Below are 20,548 nucleotides of genomic sequence, written 5' to 3' on the forward strand. Positions count from 1 at the left end.
TTAAGGAAGAAACAAATTGTTGTTAAAGAAATGCCACCAACAACACAAAACTATAGCTCTGAAAGGCAGAGCATGTCACTGTGAAGAGGACTTGATTTGAAACCACGTCCTTGGCGCAGATTTGCTGCTTCAGGATTTGTAAGAAAGTTATGGGACATTTTAAGGAGTACAAAGTTATTTTGGAACACTGGAGAGAATTGCCCTTTTGGATAAAGAAACAACGTGCCCCAGAAATGTCTGAGTGATCAGGGAATTACAGTTAGATGTCATTTCTCAGACTATATATACTAGAAGTATATGGCTTAATGGACAAAGGGCAAGATCTAAACTGCCTACTTCAGGTGCTGTGCTTCTAAGAAGGTTGTAAGAATGCAAGGTGACCTTCTTTCCTGGTTATATTGTGTAAAAGTGGTACAGTTTTTTGGTAGCCCCAGGGCTGCTACGTGTACTAGGTGATACCAGTTCTGATGGCTTTCTCAGAGCTCACCCTCTCAACTTCTGAAGGCAGTTAGATGATTACTGAACTTTATGTTGTGTGGTAGTTCAAGAGGAACATAACTGGCAAATTCTAGCTGAGGTACTTATAAACAGGTATGAAAGTTCTAAGTTTTATGTTCATAGAAATCAACCTGTGCTGGAGAACGGGCACTCTGGATTGCTGTGTGGGATAGAGGCACTTAACTTTACCCAAATTATAAGTGCTAGTAAATTTTGTCATCTGTATTTCCAAATGGCTATGAAAGCAAAATATCCTACCAAATCTCTCGTCAGGAAAACAGGATCATAAACTAAGTTCTCTGCTAACTGTGAGTTAGTGAACAGGAAATATGAAGTCCAGTGAAGAGTGTAAGGCTGAGACCCTTCAGAAAGTGATATGATATCCACCTTTTTTTAAGCCTTTTAATCATTTTTACTAGGCTCAGAAAATTAAAGTATAAACAACCCCCCCCTTAAATAAGGAAAACGTGTTTTGGTAGGGGGATGCTTCACAATAACAGCCTATAGCAGATGAAGAGTTAAGATTTAGGCAATCCTAGAAAATTACCACTAGGAGTAAGTGTCTTGGGGAGTTTCAAAGCCAAAGTGTTTTAGCTTTGTGTTCAAAAGTAGCTCACAAGAGTGCTTTGATGAAATAACAGGGCTTGGTAGCCATCAAATCTATGCCTACAGTAATGTTGCAAAGTATTTCTTGTGGAGGAAAGAATGGTTTTATTTTAAAATTGCCTTCTACCTTTATTAGATCATTGAGGACTAGAGGACTAGCAAGCAAATAACTGTGAAGTGGAGAATCCTGTGGATAACTGTAAAAATGCTGCTAGTTCCTTAATGCGGCTTAGCATTAACTACCTGAAGGGACATTGTAGCCAGGTGGGGGGTGGCCTCTTCTCCTGGACAACCAGCAATAGAACAAGGGGACACAGTCTCAAGTTGTGCTGGGGAAAGTATAGGCTGGATGTTAGGAGGAAGTTCTTGACAGAGAGAGTGATTGGCATTGGAATGGGCTGCCCAGGGAGGTGGTGGAGTCACCGTCCCTGGGGGTCTTCAAGAAAAGACTGGATGAGGCACTTAGTGCCATGGTCTAGTTGAGTGGCTAGGGCTGGGTGCTAGGTTGGCCTGGATGATCTTGGAGGTCTCTTCCAACCTGGTTGATTCTATGATTCTATGTAGTCATGTGTACATGAAGGATCCTGGATATACCATCACTTGATGGTAGGAGAGTGTTCTCACTTCAGCCTAAGGAAAAAAATGCTATTGCATTGTGTGCCAGCTGGTGTTTGAGACTGCTTTGTGATCTTTTTAACTTCTGTTGGTCATAATTTAGGGATCAAGTTAATCCATAGAGGTGGTTGGTAAGAATGGAGGAAAAAAAAATCTTCTAATTTATAGTGCCAAGAAAATTTAGGGTTATAGTATCCTGCAGTTTACTCTGCTGTTCTTAGAATATTTGGAGGCTGAGATGATAGAGATGATTTTAGTAAGAGGGCCAAATCATATCAATCTTAAGCCTATCTCAGCCTTCACCCTACTCAATTGGGTGAAAATAAAAGTTGCCCAGAACAATGAGGAGACATGAAATAATAGAAAGTCATCATAGTGTCATCAGGTATTTTCTTTCCCCAGGTACTATTATTTGCTCCACTACTGAGACAAATGTTGTTAATAGTGTTGTTAGGGGCATCATTCTCTCTTTCATGCTCAAAGAGAGTCATATTTTAACAGAGTGTTTTTATATGAGTTTTGTTCTTAAAGTCTTCTTTAAAATCATTTCACACTCACAGAAAGCTGTGTGCATATATCCTTGTGAAAGAGCTTCCTCTTTTTGGTTTAAAGAGACCAATGTCTCACAAGCTTCAGAAATTTACTTGCAATAGTGTTAAAAGCAAAATGTAAAGGAAAGTAAGGAACTGCCACCCAGGATGAGATTGCAGGTTCTATCCACTTTGTTGTCTCTGAAATTGTTAGTACTGTGTTCTTCTTAGGAATATTCAATAATTCAGCAGTATGCAAATAATTTGAGAGTACTTCTCAGGATACAAAATATTTTTTTTACATATTTAAACAGTTAAAGAAGTGTCAATATAATTTTTGAAACATTTGACAGTCTAAACCTGACAAGAATTGTCAGTTCTTCAGGAAAGCAAGCCCTCAGTTATTTAAGCTTTCAACACATTTAATAGTATTTAATGTGGGATTTCATATTTACAGCATTACAGGAAAAAAAAATCTGGGTTTAATTAAAATGGGTTTACAAATCTGATTCAATCTCATTGTATAAATGGCAATTCACAATTGTATAAAATACATTTAAATATGAAAGTAACAAATGCTGAAGAGGTTTGACCTGCATCTTGTCAGTAGTAGAAGAATGTTCTGTAGACTGAAAGAGTTGGGGCTGTTCAGTCTGGAGAAGAGGAAGCTCCGAGGTGACCTTAATGTGGCCTTTCAATATCTGAAGGGGGCTTACAAAAAAGCTTGGGAGGGACTTCTTAGGCTGTCAGGGAGTTACAGGACTAAGGGGAATGGAGTGCATCATAGAATCAACCAGGTTGGAAGAGACCTCCAAGATCATCCACTCCAACCTAGCACCCAGCCCTATCCAGTCAACTAGACCATGGCACTAAGTGCCTTATCCAGTCTTTTCTTGAAGACCTCCAAGGACAGTGCCTCCACCAGCTCCCTGGGCAGCCCATTCCAATGGTAAATCACTCTCTCTGTGAAGAACTTCCTCCTTTCTATTGTTTGCTGGGTTTTACCTTTTGCAGGAATTCTCTTTGTGAACATTGACATTGCAAAACTGACATTCTTTTATTGCTGAGCTTGCTATCACCTCTACACCTAACTTTTGTTAGAATAGATGGCAGCAATTGGTTAGAAAATAATTTGGATTTTGCATTTCTTTTTATATTTGGGCAACAGATTTTAATGAGTAGTTAACACTTCTGGGAATCATGAGGTTTCATACATATTTTATGTAGTAGAAAGTCCCTAAAGTACTGATGTTGCCAGGAACTGTGCAGTTGCACATCTGCTGCCATCTGTATCAAAACCATTTGACTGACTTTTCACAGTTACACGTACTTGTTGCATTTTCACTGTTTGTACTTCTGTGCATTTTATGGGTTTCTTTGATAACCTGTAAAAGCAATGAAAACCTAACTTTTCTTATTTACAATTATGAAAACCATTTCAGCAATGCAAGGAGGCATTAGAAAAAGACACCTGAGCTATCTCTAAGACTAAAAGATGCCTAGGCCCTGGGCTGGAGCAGCTCTTTTGGAATGGCAAGATATGCTGCCAGTGCTTCCTTCCAAGTGTACATATCCAACCATGTTCCCAAGTGTCCCCTTCCACCTGTCTCCTCTGTTTGTTTTTTCCCAAATGTACCTTCTCATGCTTCTCCTTGCTCTCTCCTTTTGTATTTCCTCACCAGCCTCCTGCCATGCCTGCTGCCCTTGCCTGCTGCTTCCCAGTCTGCAGCCCATTTGGGCAAAGGCATTGCTGGCATATTTCTTTGGTGGGAGCTCTGGCAGGCCTCAGCTGCCCCCATTGCTCTTAGAACCAGCATATGACCTCCTCTCACCCAGGCACCCTGTAAGTACCACCCAACCCTGCTGCCCTACTGAGGCAGCTGGGAACGTGGGCTTTGTCAGTGGTCCTGTCTGAACTGAGGCAACAGGTCAGAGAGCTGCCAGGCTCCCACACAACCTGTGGCACAAGCAGAGCTCACTAGGCTCTTTCCTGAAGATCATGAGGACTCCTAGAGCTGTATTTCCATCTGCTTTGCTTCCTCTTCCTCCATTTTCTCTCCTCCTCCCGAAGTCTCCCATGTGGGAAACGCTGTTTTGCATAACCAAGTTAAACTCATTTCTGTGTTACTTCCTGCCTTGTTCTGTTTTGCACCATGTCGTTGCATTCACTTTGGCTATGTCCTCCTGCTTACCTCCTCTTTCTAGGATTTGCCTTGTGCTTTGTTGCTCAGACCAGGGCTCCGTCTGTAGTGCAGGCAATATGGAAGAGCTGTGTCAGGTTTAGAGGTGGTTGTGCAGGCCAGTTCAGAATCATTGATGTCTTCATGGCACTGTACATGAAGTGTCCCATTAGTGTTCTGATTATAATGGATGAGATCTGTCAAAAAAAAAACAACAAGTGATTGTGTTTATTTCTAGGTGTTAACTCCTCTCAGACAGGCAACCAGCAACAGAACAAGGGGGGACAGTCTCAAGTTATGCCGGGGGATGTATAGGCTGTATATTAGGAATAAGTTCTTCACAGAGGGTGATTTCCCATTGGAATGGGCTGCTCAGGCTGGTGGTGGAGTCAATGTTCCTGGAGGTGCTCAAGAAAAGACTGGATGAGGCACTTAGTGCCATGGTCTCATTGACTGGATAGGGTTGGGCCATAGATTGGACTGGATGATCTCTTCCAGCCTGGTTGATTCTATGATTCTATGGTCTTGGAGGTCTCTTCCAACCTGCTTGATTCTATGATTCTGTGGTCTTACCAGATTTTCAGATACCATCTGAGACATCTTTGAACTCTTAAGTTTAGCAAATTCCCAACTTCTTAAAGTAGCAGAAACAGAGCAGGTTTGTGCTTCTGCCTATCTGCTTTCTGCTTGGAAGCACTGCCTCTGCTTCCAACACTGCATACTGGAAACCTCTCAGAGAGGACCAAGAGAGTCCCTACCATGTGATCAGAGATTAGGGATTTTGACCTGTTTTGTTTGAATATGACAATCCAAAGTCTTTGCACTATTGGCCAATGTTTTAAGGTGGTATTGTGTTGTACTCAGCATTGGTAATTTGACTAGGAGCAGACATAAGCAGTAAAGATAGCTGTTTGTTTTTTATTTTCATCCATGATAATGCAAACAGGAGAGCTGTGCTAGCTGTGCTGTGACAAATAATGAAAATATGGAAATGAAAAAAAAATAAATAGAAAGAATGGAATTGTTCAGGAATTAAGTTTTCAAAGTGTGATGAAATGACTCATTCACTGGCATTTCTTCTAGCATTTGACAGGCAGCATGTATAACATGCAGATATATTATCATAGAATCAACCAGGTTGGAAGAGACCTCCAAGATCATCCAGTCCAACCTATCACCCAGCCCTATCCAATCAACTAGACCATTATAGCATATGTGATAGGAAATAACTACATCCATAGTCATTTCAACAACTGTGTCAGAACAGTATATATTCATTTATGCCAGACTCTAATTTTCTGTAGTAATTACAGAGTGAATAGGAAGCAAAGGTCCTGACTGCAGAGATTAAAACCTAAATTTAGATGCTGCAGTGGGATCAGGAAAATTCAGATTTTGGTGTACATTGTGTCCCATCCCTTTTCCTAGAATGGATGCAGTACACAAAGACCACGTATTGGTTCTCAGACAGCCTAGGTAAGCACCTTGGAGTACATTTGGCCTATGGATTTTACTTTGGCTGTCCTCAATGTAAATTTGTTAGGGCTTTCGTTTTGCTTCAGTTGGGAATAAACCAATAACAAAAAAGGGTATTTTGCACAGCTGCAAATCTCCTTTGTAAGTCCAGCCTGAGTAAATACCAGCTTAGCCTGTATGAGAGAGGTCCTAAGACTTTGAGTGGTTGCACCAGCTGGTCATTTCATTTTGTTATGCATATCAAATCACTATTATGGTGACTTATGACATACTGAAGGTAATTCTAAAAATGTAATTTTATTACAGCTTTCAGGACCATAAGCATATGAAAATGGTGGCTCTGAGTCATTTTAATCTGTGTTTAGTGTGTAGCGATGCTTGTAGGGTTGTATTAATCTTTACCATGGCAGAAATAGAGGAAAAGGGAAATAACATAACATTTTTGGAGACTAGCTGCTCATATTTCACCTTTCTAATTAATAGGCTAATTATATGGTACGTGAGATGGTGACGCATCAGAGAGTAATCTTGACAGTCCCTAGCTGAGTAACAGTGAAGGAGTGTAGATGTTGAACCATATGAGACATGGTGGTGGCATTTGGGCTTGGTGAAAGTTAAAACCTGAAACAGAATACTTAGACATGATTTTATTTAATTCTGTTTTAACTGGTTGGGTACCTGAATACAGCAGAGAAAGTGTCTGTGTCATATGAGTTTTTCCCTGGAACTGTAGAGTGGTGTTTATTTCTTTATCTGCTTAAGTGTACGAATTAATGCAATATTCCAGATGAAGAGATATTATAATTCTGGAGAATATTAATTGCATTTCCAGTATTATTATTCCCTCTGAATTTTTGTGCTTTTGACACTTCAATGCAACATTAAGATGACAAAAGTAATAGTTTAATCCATTTGTTGTATCATTTTTATTTGCTTCTTCTTATGAATGTTCCTCCTCCAGGATGTTGATCTCTGGAGTAGAGTAGAAGAATAGAATTAGAATAGAATTAGAATAGAATAGAAATAGAAATAGAATAGAATAGAATAGACCAGACCAGACCAGACCAGACTAGAAGAGCAAGCAAGGCAGGACAGCAGTATTTCAATTGGGAGAGACTAGTCCAACTGTTGGACCAATGCAGAGCTGACCAAAAGTTAAAGCATTCTACTAAGAGCATTGGACAAGTGCCACTTAGACACTGGCAGACTTGGGGCACTGATCACCCCTCTAGGAAGCCTATTCCAGTGTTTCACCATTAATGTTTCACTTCCTAATGCCTAGTCTAAACCTACATAATGTGTGTAGGTTCAATATTTGCTGAGCTTCAGCCCCATGAGAACTGACTTTGGAGCAGGTTGGCTTGCCTAAACTTGATTAGGTTTAGTCCATTTAGTGACTCACGAGTCTTACAGATGTTATGATCTGGGCTGGGATACCAAAGAGAATGTGAACAAAGAAGGGGAAAAAATGTTACTGGGTTGTTTTTTTCTTACAAGCTCCTATGCTTGTAGAGCTGTGCTTCTTTAATAGTTCAAATATCAGCCTTTCATTTTCTAATCAGTGCTGAGTTGCCCAGAGTTGTGGATGCCCTGTCATTGGGACCATATTGGATGGGGCTTTCAGCAACCTGGCCAAATGGTATGTGTCCTTGTGCATGGCAGGAGGGTTGGAACTAGATTAACTTTAAAGGTTTATTCCAACCCCAAATGTTGTATGATTCTGTGATTTGGAAATTGCTGATTTGTAAATAAAACAATAGTAAACATTTTTCTATTTTTACTGTGAAGAAACTTATTAAGTTAACTCAGTTTAGATACACAGAATTTATACTTGAATATAGAAATATTGATTCCTTGCTTTGAAATAATTCTTCTTCATTTGGAAGTTCTCTTTGTTTTTAAAGGCAAAAAGCTATGATGTTTTGATTTGGCCTGTGCTTTTTATATGATGCTGCATGACTTTTCTTGCTTCATCCTCTGAGCTAATCTCAGTATTGCTGCCAGCACCTTGCTTTCCATGACTGTTGTGCAGGTGAGCAAAGGGACCTCTTGAGTTGTATCTCTGTGATGTCTTCAGTCATCTCCCTCCAGCTGACATCTGGTGAGAGGCAGCAGCTGAACCACTGTGCAGATTTTGTATTGTCAGAAGAGACAAGCAAAAAATTTGTGGTAGTCTGTGCTCATACTTTCTATGCAGCCCAACAGATGGTCTCAGGGTTAAGACCAACAAATAGAATCTGCTGTGTTTCTTAATGACCACTGCAAGTTTACCCTTGGTGATGCAGTCAGTGTTAACAGTGGCAAGAATTTGGACATTGAGAATTATAGAAAGCAAGAACTTAACTTTTAGATTATGCTATTCTGATAGCTCATATAATAGTCAATGTTGAAGGACAGAAAAAAGAGAATTTGTTCTTTATCTGTTGTAAAATGAGTTACAGCCAGCTGCAGTCTTTGAATTTTGGACTTCTGAATTTTGCTTCCTTAAAAAGAAAACAGGAATATAAACAGCACACCATACTTTGCTTCAGTAACTGACATTCACACATTTGCAGAATCCCTTAGTGCCTTTTCATTTTCTAGGTATTTCTTGCCCATACAGTTAGAGCTAAACCTACTAAATGAAACCCGGTGCTCAGATGAAAAAAAAGGAGATATACTTGAGAAGCAAGTTGCAGCCTGAATGCAGTAGGAGTTAATAAGTTGATGACATTAAAAATATACCGTGTAAATATGAATGTATGATGGCAACACAAAGTTATGTGGTACTAAGAATTCTGAAATACATTGCCTGTATGCTTCATTAGGTAGGTAATGAATTTCACACATTTCAGAACTTAAACTGCCAGATTTATCATTATGTTTTTGCATCAGTAAGTATGGAAATGTATGAAAGCGTTAGTATATGAATGCTGATGTAGTTGGATTAATGCTAATAGCATTCTTGTTTATGTTCAGAGATGGGGGGGTATCATTTCACTTACTTTAATGTCCCATTTTAAATGAAGGTGCAGACAAGTCTTATTTCTTCTGGGGAAAAAAAAAGGTTTGCTTAAATGTTTTTTAGGTAAGTTGATTGTTGAATGCTGTCATCCATGAAGAGAAATTAGATTCATAATTATAAATTATTTTTTTCTCTATTAGCTTAAGGAAACAGAATCTTAGAAAAACCACTAACCAAGCTTTGGGCAAAGATAGTCACTTCTAATTAATGACTACCTTCCTAAGCAGGAGCAGGGAGGTCATTCTGCCCCTGTACTCTGCACTGGTCAGGCCACACCTTGAGTGCTGTGTTCAGTTCTGGGCCCCCCAGTTTAGGAGGGACATTGAGATGCTTGAGTGTGTCCAGAGAAGGGCGACGAGGCTGGGGAGAGGCCTCGAGCACAGCCCTACGAGGAGAGGCTGAGGGAGCTGGGATTGGTTAGCCTGGAGAAGAGGAGGCTCAGGGGTGACCTCATTGCTGTCTATAACTACCTGAAGGGTGGTTGTGACCAGGAGGAGGTTGCTCTCTTCTCTCAGGTGGCCAGCACCAGAACGAGAGGACACAGCCTCAGGCTGTGCCAGGGGAGATTTAGGCTGGAGGTGAGGAGAAAGTTCTTCCCTGAGAGAGTCATTGGACACTGGAATGGGCTGCCCGGGGAGGTGGTGGAGTCGCCGTCCCTGGGGCACTTCAAGGCAGGATTGGACGTGGCACTTGGTGCCATGGTCTAGCCTTGAGCTCTGTGGTAAAGGGTTGGACTTGAAGATCTGTGAGGTCTCTTCTAACCCTGATGATACTGTGATACTGTGAACTGATGGACTGAGTCCAGAGCAGGGCCACAACAATGATCAGAGGGATGGAGAACCTCCCCTATGGGGACAGGCTAGGAGAGCTGAGGCTGTTCAGCCTCAAGAAAAGGTGGCTCTGGGAAGATATTATAACAGCCTTCCAGTAACTGAAGGGGGCCTACAAGAAAGCCTGATGGAGACTTTACAAGGGCTTGCAGGGATAAGAAGAAATAGAATGGCTTTAAGCTTGAAGAGGGTAGATTTAGACTGGATATTAGAAAGAAATTCTTTACAGTGAGGGTGGTGAGGCACTGGAACAGGTTGTCCAGGGAGACTGTGAATGCCCCCTCCCTGGAGGTGTTCAAGGCCAAGTGGAATGAGGCCTTGAGTGGCCTAATGTAGTTGAAGGTGTCCCTGTCCATGGCAGGGTGTTGGAACTAGATGGTCTTTAAGATCCCTTCCAACATAAGCATCCCTATGAATCTATGAACTATCTTGCTCCACATACAGCTCTGATAGCAGTAGAGAGGCCTCACTCCCTTAGCTGTCTGTCCATCCCCTCAGTCAATACTTGTATGCATAAGCATATGTGTGTGTGTATATATATATGTTTCTGTAGGTTTCTAGCAAATGTAAGCTTAGTTTTGTTACCTATTTCACACTAAATTTTGAATAATCTTGCTTCACTTCAGAATACTTACTTCTCACATCAAAATGTTACAGCTTTTTAGATATTTTAAAATGCAAGTTGAATGTTCTTCCAAATCGTGAGCTGTTCCCTTTTTAATGTAGTGAAAAAATGGTCATGAAAACTTCATTTAGGAGGTGATAAATGGTATATACATAACTACTTTTATAAAAACACGACAAGTTAGTGAATACTTTCTGAGGGATGTGTTTTCCAAATAAAAAGCTCTTACATGGCTCAGTCAAAGAAGCTACTTTTATTTTCTCCTGTTAAAAGAATCTGATTTCTTTAGATGTGCTACCAGCTTAGTCTGGTCTCTAACTCCCACTCTGTATAGCAAGGTACAAAGCATGCTTCACAGTGATGAAGAATTACTCACTTGGTGCTTAGTGGAAACCACTTGACAGTTTTCAGTTTGCTCTGTTTGATCTGACACTTCGAAAGGAACAGAGTGACCTTCATTAGTCTGATCATATAGAAGTGGGCTTTAGATAAAAGAAAAACTAGACTTAGCCTAGAGAAACAAGACAAAATTAAATCATGAAGTCACAACAGTTGGAAATAATTACACCCCAAAAGTAGGCAAGTGCAAAGTGAGATTACAAGTGTATTTTTTAAATACCTTTCAGCCTGTTGAAACCTTTCTTATTATCTTCCTTAGCCTCTGAGAAGATGAGGAAGATGACATCCTTTCTCCCAGGGCTTTCATGCCTTGATAGGTTTTTCAGGTGCATTTCCATTGAAGTCTCTCCCCCCAGAAAGACAACTTGAAAGCTCTGAGTGACAGGTTTTTCAGGTGCATTTCCACTGAAGTTTCTCCCCCCAGAAAGACAACTTGAAAGCTCTGAGTGCTTCTAACTGTTTTTTCTTGAGAATGCCTTTTAGCTGTTCTTAGAAACTAGAATATTGCCCAGTAGTATAGAGGATTACAGTTTCTTCCTTCTTCCCAGGTCGTATTCATTCACTTCTTTATATTCAGGTTAATCTGTGTATATACTTCCTGTTTTGCATATGGTTTTTGCTTTGTTGGTTTGGTTCTGTTTGGTTTGTAGGCCACACACTTAAAAAAAAATCATCTGTCTTTACAGATGATGAAACATATGATAAGGAATGATCTTTCTATAATCTTACCTTAATAGATTAGTGGTGCATAAAAGCCACATCTGACATCTTGCTGATGTAAATAACAGATTTCATGTTAAACTTGAATATTCTAGATTGCGACTCCACCGTTCATTTTGGGTTAACTAATTAAACCCTCTCATCACATTACTGATCATCCAAGGGGAGCAAACAATGTCTTAGATTACACATTATTGGTGTTATTCCATATTGAGTCAAAGTGTGATCATAACTTCCTGAGGTCATTTTTTAAGAAGAATGACCTTGATAAGCCTCTGAAAAAGCTTAAGAGAAATCCTACTTTGCAACAAAAGGTGAAGGAGGGCAGATGAAACATAAATTACTGAGTAGGCTGTCTCCAACGGTTCTCCACTATGTACTCTGTCCTATCCAACACCACTGTGCTAGTTTGAAGCTATCCAGAATGTTTTGGTGAGAAGAATTAGATTACAGACTGTGAAAAGGAAAACAGAATGATGTCTGCTTCACTCACAGGCTTACTGAGAGATACAAGAACAATAATCCAAACATAGATAACTCACTTCTGCTAGAGAGATCCAAGCTCTATTTCTCTCTCTAGCCTCTCTACCATTTCTCACTTTGCTTCCTAACCCCCTGGCCAAACCTCCATTCTTCCTTGTGACTGGGGTAAGGTTGAGAAGGGCCGGGGAGGGAGAGGGGGAGACAAGGTGAAAGGGCAGTTGGAAGCCCCTCCTGGGGACTCAGGTTTCTGGGAGGGCTGTTGTGTTTCTGTATTACCTTTTACCACAGTATCACAATATCATCAGGGTGGAAGAGACCTCACAGATCATCAAGTCCAACCCTTTACCACAATTCTCAAGGTCAGACCATGGCACCAAGTGCCACGTCCAATCCTGCTTTGAACAGCTCCAGGGATGGCAACTCCACCACCTCCCCGGGCAGCCCATTCCAGTGTCCAATGACTCTCTCAGTGAAGAACTTTCTCCTCACCTCCAGCCTAAATCTCCCCTGGCGCAGCCTGAGGCTGTGTCCTCTTGTTCTGGCGCTGGCCACCTTGTATATTTCAATATATAACAGTATATACTGTAAATATCTGCTTGTATATTGTGCTAAGCTGCAAATAATAAGATTCATTCAATTTCTAGAGCTGACTGTCTAATCTGGGTGATTTCCACAGTTTGGGTAACACCCAAACCATCACATCCTTTTATTTTGGCGCTCAACGTGGCACCAAAATAAAATCCATAATATCCCTAATGATAGACTCCAGGCAGCAACTTAGTAGAGTTGTAATTGTTCCTGTAAGTCTTCAGTACTTTAGCATTAAAAAAAAAAAAAAAAACAAAAACAAAAAACAGCTTTAAACTTTTCCTTGTTTGACTCTGTATCTACTACCAAACTTCCTCCCGAGACCAGTCTCTCGTAGATTCATGACTATTCATTAGAAAAAGAGCCAGCATCCTTTTGTCAGGGGATGTTGCATGATTGACTTTAATAAAGTGATTCTTCCTTTAAGAGACAGAATTGGGTAAGAAACTTCCTGTTCTGGAAGGTGGCAGAAGAGAAGGCAGGGCACTTTCAGCAAGAAATAACTGACAAACTGAGAATTTTACCTGAATGGTTAAAAACAACACAACAAACAAACAGCAAAAAAGAAAAATTAGTTTTATGTTTCTTTGACTACAAACTCACAGGAATGAAAGCAAATTAACCACAAGATAATACAAAGCATAATTGATATTTAACTGTAATTCCACTCATGGTTTACAGAAAAATGAGCCAAATTTGGAAAGCATCATAAAGCCTTGCATGTAATGCATAGATATTTTGCCTTCAAAAAATAGTCTTTCTTCCTAATTTATAGAATAGAATGGTTTAGGTTGGAAGGGACCTCAAAGATCATCTAGTTCCAACCCCCTGCCATAGACAGGGACACCTCCCACTGGAACAGGTCACTCCAGACCTCATCCAACCTGGCCTTGAACACCTCCAGGGAGGGAGCAGCCACAACCTCCCTGGGAAACCTGTGCCAGTGTTTCACCACCCTTGCTGTAAAGAATTTCTTCCTAATATCTTGTATAAGTCTCCCCTCTTCCAGTTTAAACCCATTACTCCTCATTCTGTCATTACAAGGCCTTGTAAATATTCCCTCCCCAGCCTTCCTATAGGCCCCCTTCAGATACTGGAAGGCCTCTACAAGGTCTCCTGGAAGCCTTCTCTTCTCCAGGCTGAAAGGCCCCAACTCTCCTAGCCTGTCCTCGTAGCAGAGCTACTCCAGCCCTCTGATCATCTTCATGCTTCTTCTGGACTTGCTCCAACAGTTCAGTGTCCTTCTTGCGTTGGGGGCTCCAGAACTGCACACAGTGATTTCTTTATCCCTGTTCCGTAGAAGATTTACAGAGTTTAGTGGAAGAAAGGGAAAAGAGTAAAAAAGGTGCATTAACCTAGTATGTTTCTGTTTAAATCCTTATTTTCCATTTTCTCCATCACACCTGTCAGAAAACCTAGTCAGGGTTCAGTAAGACATACTTAAAATTTTTAGGATTGGCAAAACTAGTGTTATGTGCAGCCATAAAAGTGTAACTAAAGTAAGGTTTCAGTGGATAACTGTATAGGTTAGTTAAAAGCATATGGAGGTAAAATACATAACAACTATCTCCCCAGAACATTCAAAGCAAGGTACATTATGGTTCTGCAACCAACAGAAGTTAATCTAAGCTGATGGGGTATTAAAAGAAGATTAGAATGTGTGCTTGTCTTTGAAAACAACTTTGTAAAGGATTTAAACTCTAGGGGGACACAGCAGTAATCTCTAGGGATGTGTAAGGATAGTTTAAAGGATTGCATATGATTGAAAAAAACATTTTATATTGAAAACTTCGACACCTTGGTAATAGGCTTCCAGGACAACCAATGACAAATGTTGGGTTTGGTCTGTTTTTAACCTACCCTTCCTAAAAATCTGCAGCATTTATGTCTTCAGTAATTTTCTAATGCTAATTTCTCACTCAGTTTAGCTCTGCATACTGCAGTGTCTTGCTGTCATTTACTTGCAGCACTGGCTGGTGCATGCACTGTCATATAAAGTGCTGTGCTTGCAATCCTATGACTGTGCAAACCACATTCAGACCAGGCCTGCATCCAGTTCTGTAGCAAGACTTTGTGAATGCATTACAATGACCCCTCCTCACCATTTTTTCAATCTGCTGTCCCTTGCATTGCCAACTGAAGTTGTTACAGCTGTCAGGAGATGTGAAACGTTTGCTTCCTCTTTGTGCTTCAATTCTATCCACCATGGACAGACATTCTGTACAGCCACAGTTTTAAAGGCTGTTCTCTGCCCTGAAAATCACAATATCAGTTTGTCTTCTTTCAATGCATTGGGTGTTTCATATTGCAACAAAGGTGAGGAAGGGAAAAACCTCTTAAAATTCAAGAAATTATGGCAAAATGATGAGACTATTCCTAAGCCATTTTGTTCTATTTTCTAGATGTCAAGCTCACTGTGTCTTTTCATCATGATTGTTGTTGCAAGATATAAGTAAATCGAAACACTTATAGATGCATATGAAGCGATTTCATTTTTCAGCTAAGGGAAAAAAGTGCATCAGCAGCTTCTTTGGGTAATATGAATTATCACTGTCCATAATTTTGCTGTTCTATTTTGCAGCAGGTCAGATTGCATCAGTCCTTTCAAATCTATGAAGCTACAGTGAAAAAATTACTTTTATAAAAGAAGTCAATATATTGACAATAATGTTTTTGATAAGCATTTTCCTACAGAGCAAAATGAGTGCAGCTTAGGTAATATGTTGGACAAGAAAGTGGAGGTTTTCTGCTTTGCAAGTTCTGGTGCTATTCGTTTTCTTGTTCACCTTCATTTGGAGTGTGTACTACGTTCAAGGACCTTACCAAACTGGCAAATGATTCCTTTTTTTCATCTCTGCATGTGTCTTATAGTAACATGAACATTATTTATTTGTGACTGGCAGCTTCTTAGACTCCTTTTCTGTTGCTTCCACTGGTGGTTAGATTACATAAACAGCAACGTGGTTCAGTGGAATGAGAATCTTTATTACTGTCTCATAGAACACTCAAATGTTTTCATAAACCTCCTGTTAGTATCAAGTCAGAGAAAGCCTTTTATATTTTCCACTGCCTTGCACAAAATCCCTATGATGTCCAGAGTGCTTTAAAAATTGTTTTCTACTGTCCAACAACATTATTTAGCAGCAATTCTCTGACCCTTCTTTTCTGCAGTCAGTCACTCATTAGCTGCAGGTGAAAGATTTGCAGGTTGCTGGAATCAGTTCTAACACTCAAATTGAATTTTCTATACTTTTCTGTTTGGCATAAATCTATAAGTGCTATTCACCTTTCCTTCTGTGGGAAACAACCTGCTAGGGGTATTCACAGGAGCAAAACACATCCTGAAGAAACATTGATTTACACTGTGGCTTTCAGTACATTTTGGAAGTGAATTCTCATATATTAAGCTGTAGAGACTTAGGGGATTTTGTTACTTAAAGTGCAATCAATAGTCTGGATTCAAATGGGAGTGCCAATGGAAGTGTAAGCCTGTGGTAATGAAAGGATTTTTGTGTTACATTGAGCTAAGTAATGTCATAATTATAAATGTCTCTCTAATAAATTACAAATTTTGTCATACATAGTACTGCTGTGCTTGGGGTGTTCTGTCTCAGAAAGGCCAGATTAGTTATGGAGATGTCATAGTGTGTTTACCTCCAGCTGAAACACTTTAAGTGGGTTTTGTTTCTCACTGGCTCAAGAATAGTGTGTTATAATTTTATTTGTTTGTTTAGACTACCTAGCAACATCCTGAAGTCTTCAATTTCAATCTGTAATGAACCCAAACTATTACATATGGTTTGGTTTTTCTTAAATGTTCATATAAAAAACTTTTCTTTATTTTTTGAGGGAGAGGATCCAAATATTTACATGGGGAAATGTGTTTAGTAGATTTGGAGCTTTTATATATCTGTAGTCATTTGTTTTAAATATACTTCTGATACATTCTGAATACAGCTTTTGTTAGGCAGCCTTCTTCCCCTCTTGGGTGGGAGAAGGTCATCATGGAATCCCAGGACAGGCTATGTGAGTTGGGGCTCTTCAGCCTGAAGAAGTGAAGGCTTCAAGGAGACCTTGTAGAGGCCTTCCAGTATCTGAAGGGGGCCTACAGGAAGGCTGGGGAGGGACTATTTACAAGGCCTTGTAATGACAGAATGAGGAGTAATGGGTTTACACTGGAAGAGGGGAGACTTATACAAGATATTAGGAAGAGGTTCCTATTAGCAAGGGTGGTGAAACACTGGCACAGGTTTCCCAGGGAGGTTGTGGCTGCTCCCTCCCTGGAGGTGTTCAAGGCCAGGTTGGATGAGGTCTTGAGTGACCTGCTCTAGTGGGAGGTGTCCCTGTCTATGGCAGGGGGTTGGAACTGGATGGTCTTAGAATGGTTTAGGTTGGAAGGGACTTCAATGTTTCTATGAGTGGTATGTGCTGAAAAACTCAGTCCCCCTGAGAAAAGCACAGTCCCTAGAGGATTGCTAGTATGATGCACTTAGACACGAGCCTCATAAGAGACTATGGAACTAATCCATCTGTAGATGTTTTTATTTTTGTTGATAAGAGACATAACATTTCTCATTAAAAGCAGGTATTATGAAAAAGTGATAGAGTTGCAGATTCATTTTTTCTTCTGAAAACTGCAACAGAATTTGGATTTTTCTCTTTATCACCTCACTCCCTCCCAAGAAAACCCAACCCCACACCAACACACAAACGTGGAATAAAAGAAAACTAAGTATGGTTTCTGGTTGGTTTGTTGGGTTTTCATTCACATTGACAGCTGACATAAGCTATTAAAGTTTTGTCAGCTATGCACCAAAATCTCCAGGTTGCCAGGAATCAAAAGATAGCACACTGAATGTCTCAGGCTAAGAGGGAAGAAGCTCAAGGAACTATTTGCAAGAGATAGGTGTTGGCTATTCCCTCCCTGCCAGCAACACTATGGAAAGTGTTTGGGCAGTCTTTGTCCCCTAGACCTGTGGCTTAACGCTTCACCTACAGGCTCTAGCCATAGTACAGAGATTTTACTCGGAGAGCTGCAGAACATTTCTGTTATTCACTCTTCCTGTAGCCCACAATCTTTTTCTATTTCTTTAAATTTGTTTTTATGTACACCCTAAAGCTTACATCAGAAACCCTCATCTAGCAGAAGGCACAGAAATGAATTGCTACTTTGTGACCTTTGTGTACAACTTTCTTATATGAAGGGTTAGATTTGCTTCAGATTAAATTTAAGAGTTTGGGCCTTAGGCTATCCCTGCTTTGCTCTGATTGTGCTTTGTATTTTCCAGTTCTGCTTCTTCAGTTCTTCTTGCATTTCCTTTGATTTGAACATGATGCTATGTGTTTATTCACAGTTTTTCTCCCTAGGCTTGAGCAGGGGATGCTGAAAGGTTTTCTTCTTTTCTCTAAACCTCAGCTGAGTCCATAGAAAGATTTTTATCCCTTCTTCTGGAAGAAGGAAGAGCACTGATAGGTAGAAGTCTCCTTTCCATGCTGACATATTTCTTATCCCTTTAGTCTGCATCACTCTGGAATCAATCCTGCAGTGAGAGATGCAACTACCCCTCAATGATAGGAATCTCAGTTCTCTCCTTGAAGGCCTCCCTGTGAATTTTTAATGTAGTGGTGCAGCCCGCAAGGAAATATTGAGAACATCAGGAAACATATATTTTTTTAATAATATCAAATGCCTATTTCTTCGTGCAGTGCACAGATTTTATTCTTCCTGGATTTAAAGGGTTTCTTTGATTGGATATTTTTTTTTTGGTCAAACTTGGTGGACTAGGTTTTCTGCTGTTTTCATGCTTCTATGGAGAAGTCTAATGCTGGATGCTAGCTAACAATTCCTGTCAGTGGTTTTAGTGCTTATTAAGTTCTTATGAATCACATTTATCTAAAAGAGTTGGATGAGGCTCATTGTTATTTTATAATTAACATGAACCTGCTAGAAAGTTTTTAAGCCTTTGCAGTCTTGTTAACATTTGCCTTAATGAATCTTTATTATTACTGAAGTCCCTAAAGAGCTCATGTGGTGTGTTGAGAAATTACCCCCCAAATAAATTCATCAGATCAGCTCAGACAGCACAGAAGCTAAGGAAGCGAAGTATTTGGAGCAAGCTAAATTTACAGGCATATAGTGCAATGCATATGTACAAAAATGTATTTACAATTATTTACAATTTAGGAGTAACCCTCAAACCCCTTGGGATGAAGCCCAGAAGGGGCTAACAGCCACCTTCTACTCTCCCCAGTAAGAAAACCATAAAGGCTGCAGTTGTCATTACTCAGCCAAGGTTAGTGCAGTGATCAGTGCGGAGGAGTTAAGCAGCAAGTGATGCAGGAGGCAGAAAGTGAAGCAGCTGAAAATTGTTTATGCATTCAACTTTTATCTCAATTAGCAAACCAATGAACAATATAGACTTTATCATTATTATTCTTTTTACAACCAATGCTCTAATTTATTTACATTCTACACTGAGCTTTCGGGAAAGTGCTGATTTCTCAGTTGGAATTTTCTTAAGTCTTAAACTACCACAGCTTAGTTTTCATAAGTGTTAAACCTTGTTTTGGGTTGGTAAGAATGAAAGACTATTGCTTTTCCTCAAATTCCTCAAATATTTCTTAGTAATTTTTGAGACATCAGCCTTTTTGGTTGCATATGCACCAAAACATATGCTGAGCCCCACAGTGTCATCCTGTGTGACCCAGAACAATCTATTCTCCTTTGTTACACTAAACTTAGTTGTAACTGCAGCTTAAGAAAAAAAGTGCATTTTTCTTAAAGTGTCTCAGGTTTTGTTTCTCCTTTTGTGTTTCACCAGTTGAAAAGATACAGAGCCAGTGGGACGAAGTGCATGGACACCTCCAAAGCCGGAGACAGCAGCTTCATGAGATGCTAAAGGATTCAACACAGTGGCTGGAAGCTAAACAAGAAGCTGAGCAGGTTCTTGAACAAGCAAAAACTAAACTTGACTCATGGAAAGAAATTTCTTACACCGTGGAAGCTCTGAAAAAGCAGAACACTGAGCTTAAGGTCAATACCAGAATTAAAACAATGCTTCTTCTTGAGTTAATTAGATTGTCAAAGAAAATATCCTCTAAATACTGGGCAGTGCACAGTACAATGAGAACATCTTTATCCCTTATTTGCACCCCATCCCCCTCACCACCCCCCAAAAAAACCCCAAAAAAATAGAAAGGAAAGAAAGAAATTAACTCATAAAGCCTAAAATATGTGCCACCTAGTCCTCAAATTAAATTAGTTTTAACTTAGCAGTTACAACAAATAGCTTTCTGATTTTGCAGAAGTATCTGCCTTTTCAGGACATGTATTTCTCTTATTTTCTCTGCAACATCCTCAGTTGCATTGGTATTGCAGACTGGGAAGTCTTACAGTGTTGGTATGTCTGTCTGCACTGATACTGAAACTGTAAGTTGTCTGGAAGTAGTTTAGAACAGGGAAAATAACAAAACCCTTAAACTATATAGAGGTACATTGAAAATCATGAATTTTGTATTTGCAACAAGATAATCTCACTGAGGTCAACACTGGCACTGGCAGGGTTCTTAACTGCAAAATCCTGGAATGGATGCTCTTGTGGTTTTAGCACATCGTTGTTCTAGGTGCTAAAAATGTGCACCTCAGTAACTCATGTAGCTGAGCTATGCCTACAAATGCAAATATGCCCTAATTGTTGCATCAATTTTTAAGTTTCATGTTACGAGAATACTCATACTTTGATGGTATTCTTCCTGGACAGCTTTTGAGAAGAGCTGTTTCAGATTAGCAATGTCCCAGTTTCAGGTTAGGGAAGACCAAAATTGAAAACAACCAATTTGATCGGCCTCTTGAAGTGAGTCCTGCTTCCAGGTTGGTGAAACATTACATGTTAGTTAATCGTTACACAAATATTTTCTGTTGTGTTCTGCTCTCTTGCCTACTTGTTTTTTTAATGTCTTATAAAAACCTGTGTTTCTTCACAGTCAGCTGTTTG

At 39.9% G+C, this 20,548-nt stretch overlaps 1 protein-coding gene across 22 annotated transcripts in view; it reads left to right on the forward strand.

The window, feature by feature from the left end:
• DMD (dystrophin) overlaps nt 1-20,548 on the forward strand; it is a 1,274,903-nt gene that overhangs the window by 960,447 nt on the left and 293,908 nt on the right. For all 22 annotated transcript variants that reach the window (XM_064151948.1, XM_064151957.1, XM_064151959.1 and 19 more), the window contains one exon: nt 19,376-19,587. In XM_064151948.1, the coding sequence (XP_064008018.1) occupies nt 19,376-19,587 (212 nt within the window). The remainder of the gene's footprint in view (nt 1-19,375; nt 19,588-20,548) is intronic.

The sequence above is a fragment of the Pogoniulus pusillus genome, chromosome 12, assembly GCF_015220805.1.
Source record: "Pogoniulus pusillus isolate bPogPus1 chromosome 12, bPogPus1.pri, whole genome shotgun sequence".
Classification (NCBI taxonomy): domain Eukaryota; kingdom Metazoa; phylum Chordata; class Aves; order Piciformes; family Lybiidae; genus Pogoniulus; species Pogoniulus pusillus.